General features: G+C 35.7%; 3 protein-coding genes across 3 annotated transcripts; 1 reads left to right on the forward strand and 2 right to left on the reverse strand.

Annotated features, from left to right (window-relative positions):
- Positions 1 to 37: 37 nt before the first annotated feature.
- On the reverse strand, positions 38 to 8,346 carry LOC145230735 (NACHT, LRR and PYD domains-containing protein 3-like). The gene is made up of 13 exons (XM_080096249.1): positions 8,229 to 8,346; positions 7,772 to 7,950; positions 7,558 to 7,683; positions 7,238 to 7,429; positions 6,697 to 6,795; positions 5,844 to 5,918; positions 3,159 to 4,933; positions 2,910 to 3,068; positions 2,616 to 2,774; positions 2,362 to 2,523; positions 1,670 to 1,831; positions 1,297 to 1,449; positions 38 to 741 (listed from the first exon to the last, which is right to left on the reverse strand). The coding sequence occupies exons 1-13, from the start codon at positions 8,240 to 8,242 to the stop codon at positions 718 to 720; spliced, it is 3,279 nt and encodes a 1,092-aa protein (XP_079952375.1). The 5' UTR covers positions 8,243 to 8,346; the 3' UTR covers positions 38 to 717.
- Positions 8,347 to 8,679: 333 nt separating this feature from the next.
- On the reverse strand, positions 8,680 to 10,975 carry LOC145230553 (uncharacterized). The gene is made up of 5 exons (XM_080095994.1): positions 10,938 to 10,975; positions 10,225 to 10,376; positions 9,651 to 9,945; positions 9,111 to 9,207; positions 8,680 to 8,841 (listed from the first exon to the last, which is right to left on the reverse strand). The coding sequence occupies exons 2-5, from the start codon at positions 10,374 to 10,376 to the stop codon at positions 8,795 to 8,797; spliced, it is 591 nt and encodes a 196-aa protein (XP_079952120.1). The 5' UTR covers positions 10,938 to 10,975; the 3' UTR covers positions 8,680 to 8,794.
- A 1,139-nt stretch (positions 10,976 to 12,114) lies between these two features.
- Positions 12,115 to 14,638, forward strand: LOC145230554 (uncharacterized). Its single transcript, XM_080095995.1, has 4 exons — positions 12,115 to 12,299; positions 12,908 to 12,997; positions 13,919 to 14,025; positions 14,339 to 14,638. The coding sequence occupies exons 1-4, from the start codon at positions 12,239 to 12,241 to the stop codon at positions 14,543 to 14,545; spliced, it is 465 nt and encodes a 154-aa protein (XP_079952121.1). The 5' UTR covers positions 12,115 to 12,238; the 3' UTR covers positions 14,546 to 14,638.
- The last annotated feature ends 264 nt before the right edge of the window (positions 14,639 to 14,902 follow it).

The following is a 14,902-nucleotide window of genomic DNA, read 5'->3' on the forward strand; positions in this document are numbered from 1 at the left end:
AGCGGTGAACACTAAATCACATTTGCAGGAACATGGCTGGAAACACAAGCTTCTTGACTCCATGACAAAGGGAAATTGTGACGCCCTAATCCCCGACACACAAACATAAATAACTATCAAATTCTGGACACACAAAATATGCTGTGTTTAAATGACTTCGGGCAGTTTTAGAAGTTTATGATATTACATTTAATGCTTTCACATGTCAACCACTACATGACTAAAGGGATTTTGTGTGCCCCCATATTAACTTTATAAGTTCTCTTTTACTCTGCATTTTTTGCAATAAATTTAATACATACACCACAAGTAATAGAAAACAATGAAATGTTGGTGAACAAACAACGACCAGCAGGTGTCAGTGTTGAGTCATATTTTGTTTCATTGGTTCACCAAGTTTAATTAAAAGAATACAAATTTCTTACTATGGGTTAATAGTTTGACATCTGTGTTTTACGTCAATGAAAATAATCAGAAATTGATTGAAAATTTGCTAATTTAATTAGTAAAAGTGATGGTAATATTTTGTTCATGAAATCTTTGGTATAAAATTTGAAACATGGCATCAATAAACACATTCTGTGACAAAATCATAACATTGTCAGTAAGTTCAGTTAAATTGATGAAAGTTCAACTTATTGCACAGGGCTTCTTTGGTTGTTGTGCAAACTCTGGTGGCCTCCCAACACTGCTTGCTGCAGTTGCTTGTGGGATGTCTCAAACACCAAAAATCTGGTGTTTCTGCATGATAACAATATATTAACACTACCAAGTTGAGAGCAAATTATTCTGACTCTTAATGTTTGTAATGTATGGGGTTTTACCTAAATTGCATATTGTAGTGTTTACTGATTTACTTTAACACTTTTAATGAAATTAACTGACTATGAGCTGGCTTTATATACTAATGCATTGTCCAACGGTGGGTAGTCAATCCTGCATCTTTGTATGTAAAATTAAATTATTTTTGCAAATTTTACTGCCTAAAACCTAAATCTAGATCAGTGGTTCTCAAACGTTTTTATTGTCGGGGCCAAATGATGATTTTTTAGGTGTGTAAGGAGCCGCAAAACACTGGTCCCCAGAAAATTACTAAAGATTATTACCCTAAAAGCAATCTTTAATAGTTTTCTGAGGTGTCATGCGAGCCGCATAAGGCCCTGAGAGCTGCGTTTGAGAATCACTTATCTAGATGCTCTATTTAATTGAGAGACTTAGTGATTTGCAAAATTTTGGTTGGGGCAAAAACAAACCTTGTGCTTTTGAAAGATAAAACAAAGAATAAAATCCACTCACCCATTCAATGTTGGCTGTGTGCAAAGCTTCTGCCCCAACTGGTGTGATGTCACACTCTGAAACATTAAGCTTTTCAACTTTTTCCAGACAAGTGGCCAGAGCAATTGCCCCCTCATCACCAAACTTGTTTTTAGAGAGATCCAAATAAACCATCTGTAAATATTAAAAAGGTTTTATTTTTTTACCTAGTTGAGGTAAATGTCATTTGTGACATGCAAATTACAAAGCGTGTCTGCAACATTACTAGAGTGGTCAATACAATCCCTATAGTGGTGAGGTTTGTGGTTTAAACCCAGTTTGGGCATTTTTAAGTCACCTCACAAGACAAACACCTTAAAATTATGTTGTGTTCAAATATAAGTTTGCAACTCACTGAGTGGTCCATGTTGTGGATGGCAGCAATCAATGCCTGCAAGCAAGTGATGGTCAAATTGCAATCATTCAACCACAGTTGACGGATGTTGTAAACACAGGATGACATATGATTGACACCAATCAACCCAATGTTGTTTTCTCCAAGGGAAAGAAAATTAATCTGCAACAAAAAGATCAGGAAAATCAACATAAGTGCTTATCGATAAGTATGCTGTGATCGTTGGTCTGCATTGACGCTTCAGGGCTGATCCCAGTATGAATATGTTTATCTTAAGTGCTTTGGAAATTTATAAACAGTGGTGGGATTTGATTTTTTTGTCAGTCGGTTCTATCTCAAAAATCATATTTTTCAGCCAGTTATGTTACAAAAGTCCATTGAAAGTAACCAGTAATGCTAACCGGTTCCCTGGTCTCATAAAATTTCAGGAGACGGTTCTATAGAACTGGTGCGAACCGGCTGAATCCCACCACTGGTTTTGACACAGTAACATGATGTAAGCTTATGTTGCTGGATTCCATAATTTGTGTAACCAGGTTTAGTTAAATGTTTATAATTAAAAATATTTACATCTGTGTTTATTACAGTCCTTCAAACTCTGTTGAACACAAAAACCAACAAATTATGAGCAAATCCTTTATTATGCTGAGGTTTGAAAAAGCAACGAAACAGTTTGAGTGTTGGTAGCTTACTGGTTTTTGCCGCTTGCTGATTTCATGGCACAGTTGTTCAAGACCATCACCTGTGACTGAACATTTTCTTAACCCCATTACACCAAGTTTATGGATTCCTGGTACAAAACTGTCCAAAGCTTTCTTGGACATCACATTTTCACTCAAGTTCAGCAAACTCATCTACAAAACACCAACATGCATCTGTTACCTGGAATATATCTGTAACTTGTACAATAGTTTGGATGTTAAAAAGTAAAACACAGTAAACTTACATTTGTATCTTGGTTTGCTGTGGCTTCAGCTATTGCATTGAAATCATCTTCTTGCAAGTTGCAGTTAACAAGTGATAATGCCTGCATCAAGCGGATGGATTTGGCCAGATACTTCCCAACACCATTGAGGTTGTTGCCAGACAAGTCAAGCCAAGACAACTGTAAGGCACAAACATAAAATTATTTGGTAAAACATTGTTGTCATGTACCTTTGCATCTTGAATATATAAATCATTGCTCAGATGAAAAAAAAACATTGCCTGTCAATATTCTGCAAACTACACAATCACATACATGGATGTTGTGTTGTGTGATGACACCAACCAGATTTTCCACCATAGGAATTGTCAAACCACAAGTCCATAGTGTCAGTCCAGTGATACCAGGAAGAAGCTCCAAGATAATCTCAAAATCCACTGATATGTCAACTTCCTCCAAATGCAACTTGGGGATCTGTCAAAAAATATTATAGTGCATTAGGCTGGTACCTAGAAACAAAAATTATATTGTAACTAATATTTTTGTGTGAAAAATAAATTTTACTTTGTGTGTGGATTGCTGAATGGTGCTCAGTAATGTATGTAGACCCCGTCCAGCCAAAGTTGATGGATTCAACCAATCCCCCACATTAAGTATGTGAGATTCTTCAGCAACTGATAGGACATGACAGAAACTCATTACTTGGTGGGGAAGCAAATCTCCTGATAGTAACAATTGGTTGGGAAGGGAGTTGGCCAAAGCCTTGGTTAAAACATCATCTTTGGCCTCATTTGCCCAACTGCATATGTTGTAAAGTTTGGAATCTTTTTCTCTTGATTCAAACTTGTTTACTTTGAAATATGATGCTATGACATCATCAAAATATTTGTCTGCTGTTACTGGGTTATCAGAAGGTAACTCACTCAATTTTGGTAGAAGCTTCCTGGCTTGTGTTTTCACAACTTTTTCCTTATTTTTTAATTCCTGGGCATCAGGAAATAATATTTTCAGTTTTTCTTGAACTTTTTGATTACAGAATCCAAATAGAAAGCGGACAACCACCTCCCAGGAACTTTGTTGAAATATCTGTTGAATCTTGGAAGAGAATTCCTCATAGGATGCAAACACCATGAGATGAAGTGCAGCCAAAAACTCCTGCCATGTGGCATGAATAAAGAAAAATGTTTTTTCCCCATCTAAAACCAACATACCATGTTGATGTGTAGCATGAGCACACATAAATGGCTCAATAGATTTCATTTCTATGCCATGTTTCGTAAAATCTTGGCTAGGAAATGAAAATTGACGATTTTCAACACCATCCAAAGCCAGCTTGGTTAGTTGCTTCAAATGCTTCCAATCTGTGTGAAATTTTGGGTTTTTCTGCCATTGCTCAAGTTGATTCAGAAATACGTCAGAAATGGACAAAACTGGTTTGTTTGACTCCAGGTTGTCAACAAAGTATGGAATGATCAATCTTGCAAAGATTGGAATAAACAACAATGCAGATACATTGGGTTGTTTTTCCAACTCATCTTGGACATGTTTTTGCTGCTCTTCAGTTTTGGAATATTGTTTGCAGAGAAGATTTTGTGATTCTTTGCTTAGACCCAAAACTTGTAGCATAAATACTGGCTTGCATTCTGGGTTGAAGTTTAGAAATGCATTTGGTCGGGAAGCAATCAACTTCTTTGCACTGGGAAGTAAGCGACAATTCAGCAGATTCATCAGGATACAGTAAGGCATTTTTTCTTGATGAAGTGACATGCCATGTGGGTGTTTTGAAAAATCACCTGTTATTTCTGCTTCGTCCAGCCCGTCAATAACAATCAGTGTGTCTGAAGATTTGTTGATTTCATCCAAAATAGCATCATCTGTTTCTGGTTTGAATTTGTAGCCATGATCAGTGGACACAAGAAGGAACTTTAAAAGATTGCATTTCTCCATGAAGTCAACATCACGTATGGAAATATAGAACACAAATGAATGTGGATGTGACTCAATCCAATGCTTTAAAACAAATTTGCAGAAAGTGGTTTTTCCTATTCCAGCGATTCCTGTTAGACCGGCTACATTTTGCTGCTGTTTGTTGGTTGTTTCATGCGATGATTTTGCTTTCTCATCATACCAACGTGCTGCCTCCTCAAATAAATTTTCTGGAGGTATATTCTTTTTGTCAGTTTGTTTTTTGAACAACCAGCTGCTTGTATTCCCAAATTCTTCTTCACTTATACTCTCTTGTTTTGTTGCATGCAGAGGGACACGGTTTGTTATGTCAGCTATTGCTTTTGCATATTTCAGGCAAAGTTTTTTCAAAGATTGTTTTTCCAAGTCTGAATCTGTTTGAAACACAGTCAGTTACTATCAGTGGATTTTGCTTTTCTCTTGTGGTGTTACTAACATTATCAATGTACATGTTGTTTTACTTACGTTTTTCTGGTATGATTTGCGTTGAGGTTAAAATCATACCAAATCGCAAAATCAGCAGTAATGTTCACCTAAATGTGTTGATTTGATGTTTAAAGTTTTTGAGGTCTTGAAAGATGTAATAGGATTTTGAGTGGTTTGGAATTAAAAGTCCATTTTTAAAACCCCAAAATGCATTCTCGAAAAAATGTTCATGATAAAATTTGGCACTTGTATCCATTTATGTGGCTGCATTGTGTTTATTTTAATGCCAGTGAGCATTGTTTTCATGCTCAATATAAAAGTGCTGCTTAACAATTTCATCAAAATCACATCACAGCAAGTAATACTGTTTTTAAACAATGATAAGTGGCCCTGTTACTTTCTTTCATTCCTTTTGTCCAATGCAAGCATTTTAGACACATTTAGTTGTTGGTGAAATATACTTTTTCACTTTGAATTTCCTAATTTTGAACCAAAAAGGTCATTGCATTCATTGTATGCTTTGAAAACACATATAAGCATGTGCTAGGTGAAAGGGTCAGCAACCTTTAGGTGCCACATGCCAATGTACTTGATATTTCAAAGTAATAATGGCTTTGCGTGCTCTCCATATACCACTTAAAAATGCAACTAGATGATACAATTTACTAGTTTGGGTCTAAATGTTTATGATTGATTTGGTTTGGTTTTGTTGATTTGATTCTAATCATTTATAAGCAAAATAAATAATACAGTTGTAACAATAAATATGTCATTATATGATTTTGATTATTGATAAGTTTTTCTACCTTTCTGGACCGAATTAGTTTAAAAATAAATGCCTAAAAAGAAAGTTACAACCTGATATTGTCTCTTTCCAGTCAGATTCAGATGAACTTTGTGAATCTGATTCATCATCACTTGAATATGAGTCGGCTAAAATTAAAATAAAAAACTTCCAAGCAACACTGTTTTAAACCAAATCAAGCTGGCATTCTTAGCACTAAAATGTAAGGATAGGCTGTGGTGGGATTCGAACCCACAACAGGAGTTTATCTGTGTTTGGGCTTTTACAACTGGGCTACAAAGGCTCTGCAATCACATTCATAACTTGTCTGTGGTGTCTGTAATTACCACTGTGGCCAACCTGTATATATTGTGTGACTGCTTTAGCCAACCTGTATATACCGCATGGCTGCTGTTGCCAGAATGTATAGGTTAATGATATTGAAGTAATATTTCCATGTCCAACCATCTCCCAACCCAAATAGCTCTAACCATAAAAAAAATTGTCACAGAAGTCATGCAGCATATAAAGGTTGGCCACAGCAGTCACGCTGTATATACAGGTTGGCCACATTGGTAATGCAGTATATACAGGTTGGTCACAGTGGTAATGCAGTATTTACAGGTTGGCCACAGCGGTAATGCAGTATTTACAGGTTGGCCACAGTGGTAATGCAGTATTTACAGGTTGGCCACAGTGGTCACGCAGTATATACAGGTTGGCTAAAGCAGTCACACAATATATACAGGTTGGCCACAGCGGTCAAGTAGTATTAACATACACCCCTTGCCTGTTTCAGTTGTACTTTGCCAAACAAATGCTTCAATGATTGTGTGAATTCATTACAACACCCCTTGCAGACCTGGTCTGTTATGTATAACTTACCCACAAATACCATGAGGTTTTCATGAGTACAAACATACCAACCTTTAGTTGAAGATCCAGCTGCTTTTGATTCTGGTTTGGAAATGTCAGGAGCAACAAGCTCGATGTTTTTTAGAGCTTTTGCAACTTTCTTTACAGAAGCTGAAACAAAACATAGTTAGATCTTTGTGTTATTGACTTCAGCTGATATAAATGATTTTGCAACTTTCTTTATAGAAGCTGAAATAAAAAAAGCAATTTGAATTTGTTTTGTTGGCTTTCACTGATAAAGATGATTTTTTCTTAAGATCAAAATACAAATACAAGTTTAACAAGAGTTGATTATATGTGTCATCTGTTGAGCAGAATTATTATCCATGGACTTTTTAAGTTTTGTAATGCCCTCCAGCAACTTGCAATTTGTCACCAGAATTTAATAAAAACACTGTTACACAAAGTGTTTGTGAATGTAACTGGTCTAGAAAATGAATGTTGCAGTATCTAATACAGCCTATGTCTTCTGATCAGCTTCACTGACAATATAGGCCAATTGCTTTTATGCTCACATGTGACGAAAATGGAAAAAGTCATTATCAAATCTTACTAAGTTTTTTTGCTTTCATCCAAGTTAAGATCATGTGGTATCGTTGTTCTTTAATGTTTCCCTCATAGTCGTGTTCGATTTGAGTGATTTGATCCTCATTAAGTTGAAGCATTAGCCTAACGTTTGCTTTGAAAAAGTCATAACTTGGATATTGACTCAAAAAATCATATATGAACCATGCTCGGTTGCGATCTAAAATTCAAATATAAAGTAATTAACTGATTTATTTTTGTTTTAATGTTTGTCTTTACTGGCTAAAAACAAAACCACAGGCTTAGTTCTGTCCTGATTTAAAACATATTCACAAAGTTCCAACTTACTTCGGACAACAGATTTCTTGACCCAGTTGTAAGCTAAAATTTGATCAACTCTTTCATTTCGTTTGGAAGTGAATATTTCTTCTGCTACCATTTTTTCCAGTCCAATAATAAGTCTGCCCTGTTTATCTGCTCACACGAAATAAGGAGTCAAATGTAGGATTTAAAAAAGTGTTACACATACTGTTATTACATTTCCACATAAACAGATAATTACCTTGCAATTTGATCCAGTATGGATTTAACCTCACTTCATTTTTACTGACACATTGCTCCACAGTGTTGTCCGAAAACCCGAGTTTTCTGAGATATTCAGGCCAATTGGCTCGTCGAATTTGCTTTTTCATTTTTTTGATACTTTCTCCAGCTGCTTCATCAGAAACTGATGGTGGTTCACTGAATACAATAATTAGTTTTCAGAATATGAATAGTCCTTCTCAAAATTTGTACTGTTTTCACCTCCTATTACGTGGGAGAAATTTTACCCTACAACTGGTGCTAAGATGCTTACAACAATTTCAAATTAATCATTCAAACATTTACTGTTAGTTTAATTTTCCAAATCACTATAAACACATTTCAAACACAGCCCCACAAAACAAAACTAGGCATTAATTTAAATTAATTACAAAGCTTCAACCAGTTACAAAATATACATATATTTGAACATTTACCTTGCTTTTGACATGTTTACTTGAGTAATTTTGCAGCATGTACTATGAACTATACTTACAGTGCATAGCAGCACTAACAAGTTATACTTTGTTCAAGGAATTACTCATGATCAGCTCAGTTGATGAGTAATATATTTCAGCCCAAGCATCATAAAAATGATAGTAGAAAGTTTTTTTTCTGAATCAGACTTGTAACTAATAACAGGAAGTGTTGACTAATTAAGCGTGGGTTTAACATGCTGCAGCTAAAAATATGGCATGCAAGAAATTTGGCAAATCAGCTAAAGTGGTCTGCTATTTCCAAGAAAGTATGGGGTGAATATGAATACACAAAACTTATATTTAAAAATGTAAGTGGTTGCCAGTGAATGACATTTCCATTGTACAAACTAAAGTAAAAACCACAAATATACCTCAATTCATTGCTGAAAATTGACTAAAGTTAGACAGCTTGACAGTAAACTTATAATTTTATTGTGATAACACAACAGTTTGCCAATAACACCAACACATTAAAAACCATGATAACAAAAGACTTATAGCTTGCAGTGATTGCTGATATGCCATCAAAACTTGTAGTGTAGAAGTTGAACAATTTCAGCATAATCTGAAACTTAAACAACAACATTTTTTTGTAAATTGAAAATTCCTCTTATGTTGTGTGGTTTGTTAGCTTCATTAGCCTAGATGTGTTGTTTAGTGAAACATTACAGAGTTGGTGGTTCAAATCCCAAATCATTATGTAAAATTTTACAGCAGTTAAAGCAACTAATATTTAGGGCAACTGATTTGTCACATCCAACACATTCTTAACTGCCTCAATACAAATGTAAAGTTTAACAAAATTTGCACAAGTGTTTGATTCACATTTTTAATACTTGCCTAAATCTGGTGTAATAAAACCCCAGCGGAATAAAAAGTGCAAAGTTACTGCGGCACAATTTGGCTTGAAATCGTTCCCAACGATCAGCTGCTTTACCTGGGATAAAATATGTTTTGATTAAGGTGTGTTTGAGCCAAAATGTAGCTAAAACCCTCTTGTCGTCTAACATAATGTTTTAAGTTTAGTCAGTGAAATGAGCCAAAGGTTTTGTTTAATGTAAATGTAAAATCCACTACTTCAAGACACACCAAATTTTTAAAAAAATAACTTTTTAAAGGTCTGTTACATATTTAATTGTAACATTATGCCCAGAACAAAAAAAACAGTAAAAACTTTTTTTCAGTGATGCATATACTCAATACAATGGTATTACCCAGTGCATTTATTTTCAACCTGAACCAGGTATAAACAATTCTTTACCCCCAAAAAAACTGAATTTGTTGCAACTTTTCAACAAGTTTGTTTTGTGAAAGAAATGAAAAAAAAACTTGCTACTTCTTGTTGTTAATAAAAACCACACAACAATTAACTATTAATACCTCATCAATTGTACAAAGTTGAAATTCTTTAACTTCACCATCAACGACCGTCGGAACAAAATCAACTGGAATTTCAAGGTCAAAACAATACTGGATGTCTGGTTGGATTCCTCGCTCATCTTCGTAAATGTAACTGATCAAACCGACCGACACAACTTTGTCAGCTAAGTCCAGAGGCAAGCCAGCTTCTTCCTGACATTCTTTAATGATTGTTTCTCTGATTCCGAGCCCCCTTCCAATCCCCCCTGCCACCATGTTGTCAAGTTTGCCAGGAAATGTTGCTTTGGTGTCAGACCTGAAATTAAAAAGTGATTTAAATTTGTTTTTACATGCAAACAAACAACCAGTGTATGTAATGTGTGACTGCTCTATAACAATGCTTTTGAGTGACAATTTGACAAAATCTGACATTGACACATATCCCATTTTCCCACATAGCAAAATTTAACTCATAATATACCAAAGTATCAGTTCCCTAAAGTTGATTTGAAACCAGAAATTACCCACCAAATATGTCTTTATAATTCAACAAAAATAACAAGCAAATAAAGATTAAACAGCAGAATATTGTTACCTACGTGCAATCCATAGACATAGCCCTTTGTCTGGATGTCGAACAAAACCATTCATATGTGAGCCATAAGATCTGATTCCGAACATAGAAATCGCAGATCTTTCCATTTCAAAAAGTGCAGGCAAGTTTGGCCCAGCAGATACTTCAAACATCTGCGAACAATACTATTTAATCCAACGCAACTGCTTTAAGTAATGAACGCTATGTCATTTCAAACTACAGTTACCAGATTTAAACTAATAAGATGCACAAAAACACTTTAGATGAAACAAACTTTAAAACATAATAACTCAAAAGGTTAAATTTTAGGGCCCGAAACTTGTGGGTGTTGCTTTATATATAATAAAGTATTTAATATTGTTGTAAAATTTTAAATAATGTTGTGCTTTATAACACAGGAAAAGTAACAAAAATTTCCTTTTTTTAATTTAACAGAAGTTTTTTAAGAAGCAGATTACTTCTATATAAATTGTTTTACAACAGTCCATAGTTAATCTTTGGTAAACCGTACTTGGTTAACGCAGATCTTCACCTAATCCTAACAAATTTTTTGGTCCAAATGGGTCCAGATTTCTTTATTTATTTCTTTTATAACCGATTTCTTTTATTATATTCTTCTTTATTTTTTATTTCCAATTCCTTTGTATTAATTCTTTTTGGCAGTTTCAAGCTTACAGACCTAAAAAAATATATTTCCTTCAGATAATACCAACCTCATTTCTCCAGCCCCTCAAGGAAATATGAGCATCACATTTCAATGTTTTTATTTTATATGTAAAAAATATGTAAAACAGGTAAGTGATTAATAATGTTGTTTTTTATGTTTTGATTTTTGTGGTTACGACAAATACGTTCACCTTACATCTTTTCTAAACTTTTTGTTATATTTGCAATTCTTTGCGAATGCTAAAAACGCGCGCACTTACAGTTTATCTAATTAGGGACGGCAAAATGCGTGATTTTTTATTGTAACGATTGTGATGGAGATTTTAGAAACATTGTCGTATGTATGTTGTTTACGAGACCTGTATGTTTTAAGTCAGCGGTGGGGAATCTTTTTGTTAATAAATGTCACCTATTCTATCCACTCTCATAAAAGCCACATGGAATTTATACAGTAGCCTAAACCTCGGTTAATCCGGACCGGTTCGGACCAAAAATTTGTCCGGATTAGGCGAAGATCCGGATTAACCGATGTCGATAAGTTAAAGCTTTACCTCATAACAAGTACGTTGTACCTCGAGTTTTGTCTAAATTAGTCGAAGATTTTTTCCGGATTTACCGAAACCGGTTTTACCGAGGTTCACTGTTTTTGTTACTGTTTCACTGTGTTTAGACCAGGGGTGGGCAAACTTTTCAGTACAAGGGCAGATTTAAAAGCTCTCAATTTTACGGGGCCGCATAGTATATTAACCCAAAATATAAACATAGTATGTTTCCAGCTAAATACAAATACGTTTGTTGCAACTTCATTGGTCGTACAGACATTGGTTGAAACGCATTAATTGTAATTGTTTCAAAATAAACAGGCATTTATTGCAACTTAGGCCACACGACGTTTTTTTGTTAATAAGCTCCTTGCGCCAACATTAAACAATATAAGTTCCTTTTGTATCTATCTTTAGGTGTCGTGCGGGTCGTGGTTTACCCGTCCCTGGTTTAGCCCCTACGTGTTGAAATTGTATTGCCATTTAGCAACGTTTAAGGCTTCAAAACGTCGCACTTAACCAACAATTATGTTCCTTATCTCTGTACAAACTTAATAGTACAGTAGTGTATTGAATATAGATTTATAACCACTTTCTCTTACGAGAACACAACCCTTGTATTTGGCAAAGCATTGCAGTGAGAGCGCAGAAGTCTTGAAAATTGGCAACATTTTAACGCCTCTTGTGGTCGTTCATGCATATCGGGCTGTACTCAGCAAAATTTACGCTTGAAAAGTTCCGTAAATCGTATCTCATTTGTGCTGTACAAAATAAAGTTTAATTGCAGAAAGAAAATTAGCGGAAACATGTCGCTAAAAGTTTTACTTGCTGTGGAAGGATCCGATATTTCAGAATATGCTTTTGAATGTAAGTAGAAAAACAGTACATTATGAAGAATAATTATGTAGAATTTTGTAATTTGTGATTTGTTCGCAACTTTACAGAGCTCTTCTGTCAGTTTTATTTTTGCACTGACGTTTCGACGTCCTATACAGGTCGCCTTCATCAGGGTAAATAACACTGAGTGCGCGTAGTATTTAAATTCTTCTGTTTATTGCTGTCACGTGCGGTTAATAAGGGTTTACTTTCGGCTCAACAAACCCAATTACTTTTTTGCTTTCTGTGGCTTTTAGTTGAAACAAAACAATCACATTTTTGCATTTTGTGGCTTTTTATAGATAAAACAAAAGCACTTTTTAACAGGGTTTTTGCCCAGGACGAATCCCGATCAGGGTTCTTTATGTCTGTATGTGGGTCAGGCGCGCCCGACCATTCGCCCGAGCAAAAGAATTATATTGACTCGTCCTAACACATCGGTCGGAAAAAGGCTCTCTAAAGCCTTTACCCACCGGTTTCTGGTGTTTTTACACGCCCATGGGTGTCGCTTGTAGCATGTTGTAGTTCTGTTAACTTCTTTCCAGCATTTGCAAACTTTTTATTGTTCACATATAAATAAAGCAAACGATCTTTTTTAGATTACTTCAAGTACATCCACAAAGAAGGTAATACAGTGGTGCTAGTTCATTGTCCGAATCCGCCTAAGATTCCAACCTTTTCACGAACAAGTAAGTTAACTAAACACACATTTGCTTGCGTTCTTGTATGTATTGTTTTGCTGTGAGTGTGCGACGGTGTCATAATTGTAAGTAGGGCCGGGTTTGGGCTTAGGTTTCTTTAAAAAAACGGGCCTAAGCTCAATCAAACTTTCGGGCCCAAACGGGCTTCTCAAAAACGATGGAAAACGTGTTTGGGGCTTGTATTTTCGGGTTGGGGCCTCCAATTTTAGGCCAATTTTCAACTCTGGACGGTGTTTTAACCGTAACAAGTTAGTTAACTAAACACAAAGTTACTTGCGTTCTAATATATATCGGCTTATATATTTTGCTGTATGTGCGACGGTCTCATAACCGTAACAAGTTAGTTAGCAGTTATTAAGATGGAACGCGTCAATTTTCTTAAACACCCTGTACCTTAATGAGGGTTGGCAAACGGACTTCGTGCAGCAAGCCGTGACGATAAAGTTTAATAACCGTGTCCCACACGTTTTTCGACCCCCTCCACCATGAGTTTAATTACAATGTGTATAACATGGGACGAGAGCCCACTGAGACACGATATTGGTTTAAAAAAATGACGTGCATTGGTTATAGCGGGATGCGTTTTTCCGATGTTTATTGTTGTGTGGTAAATGCTAGTTGTTTGGTTGAGCTGAAGGATTAGTGAAGGATTAGAAAGCCATTTATTCATTGCAAGCAATTATTACCTAAATTTGGTATGACACAGTAACATGGTGACAATTTAAACCCCATTAGAGAAGTTAAAACTTCAGTGTCGCGGTTTCGAAACCCGCAGAAAACTTTTGTGCCATGTTGCGAGTAAAACAGTTGAAAACGATAACCAGTTCTAGGCAAAAAACAAACAAACAAACAACAAACTTATATGGTTGTGCGTACAAAAATGACTTAAATTCAATTTTTTTTTTGAAGATCTTGGACAATATCCTTCGGACAAAATAATGGAAATAATGAAGGAGTACAACGAAAAAATTCAGAAGATTGAAAGTCAATACACCACAACTCTGCAACAAAAACGGGTGCGTAGATTAAAGCGCTAATCGTAACGTTTTTTCGAGTGAATAAAACAGTTGTGTTTTTTTAACCAAGGTGCTTGAACCTTACTAACTTTTAACTAGCAGATAATGTGAAATGGTGCCATAAGTAGCTTGGTTTTAAAGTTAAAAGAAGATGCGAATTAAATATTTAATATCTACAAATTACTTATTACGCGACAAGTATAGTTGAAATCGCCAACTATAAATGAAGATGCAAGTTAAATCTCATTAATTTTCAACTTAAAATCTTCAAAAAACTTTCTCCTTCAACAACCTCGCTTACCTACTTTTAAAGGTTCCGTTTTTGTTCAAACTGCTTGACGGAGACGACTCGGTCGCCCACCGGGTTATTAAAATTGCCACTGATGAAAAAGTAGATCTTATTGCAATGGGATCAAAATCAGGAGGAGGTATTCTTAAGAGGTCGATGCTGCGCAACGTCAGTGATCACGTGACCCATCATTCTCACTTCCCAGTTCTGGTCGTCCAGAAACCCGCTTAAAAATAATCAAATGTGTATTTTGTTAAACTGAACGCGTATGATACGTCGTTTCATTGCCTGAATGAAGTGTTTTCGTGAATAAATAGTACTAACAACTTGTATTGAGATTATTGTACGCCAGGCCTATTATAGGAACGAATCAGCCAGTCACCAAGCATTGTCATATGGCAAGGCGTAGGCTACGCTAGAAAAATCTAGCCTCAATGGGATGTAAACCCACGACAGGAGTCTTTCCGGGACTCGCGCTCTACCAACTGAGCTACGCAGGCTCAGTGGAGAATCCGCCGAAAGTCGAATCACAAGCACCTTTGCCTGCATTGTATTCTGCACATGTCAGCTTCGTAGTAGGGGATCGCC

This window comes from Phallusia mammillata, chromosome 5, assembly GCF_965637545.1.
Source record: "Phallusia mammillata chromosome 5, kaPhaMamm4.hap1.1, whole genome shotgun sequence".
NCBI lineage: Eukaryota > Metazoa > Chordata > Ascidiacea > Phlebobranchia > Ascidiidae > Phallusia > Phallusia mammillata.

Coding starts and splice junctions, on each gene's coding strand:
- LOC145230735 (XM_080096249.1), bottom strand. Junction 6,796..7,237: donor GATGAAAGCAAAAAAACTTA/GTAAGATTTGAT, acceptor GTTTTGTTTCAG/CTTCTGTAAAGAAAGTTGCA. Junction 2,775..2,909: donor TCACACAACACAACATCCAT/GTATGTGATTGT, acceptor TGTGCCTTACAG/TTGTCTTGGCTTGACTTGTC.
- LOC145230553 (XM_080095994.1), bottom strand. CDS start 10,376: ATGTTTGAAGTATCTGCTGGGCCAAACTTGCCTGCACTTTTTGAAATG. Junction 9,946..10,224: donor TGTCTATGGATTGCACGTAG/GTAACAATATTC, acceptor TTTTAATTTCAG/GTCTGACACCAAAGCAACAT. Junction 9,208..9,650: donor AACTTTGTACAATTGATGAG/GTATTAATAGTT, acceptor ATTTTATCCCAG/GTAAAGCAGCTGATCGTTGG.
- LOC145230554 (XM_080095995.1), top strand. CDS start 12,239: ATGTCGCTAAAAGTTTTACTTGCTGTGGAAGGATCCGATATTTCAGAA. Junction 12,998..13,918: donor TCCAACCTTTTCACGAACAA/GTAAGTTAACTA, acceptor TTTTTTTTGAAG/ATCTTGGACAATATCCTTCG. Junction 14,026..14,338: donor CAACTCTGCAACAAAAACGG/GTGCGTAGATTA, acceptor CTACTTTTAAAG/GTTCCGTTTTTGTTCAAACT.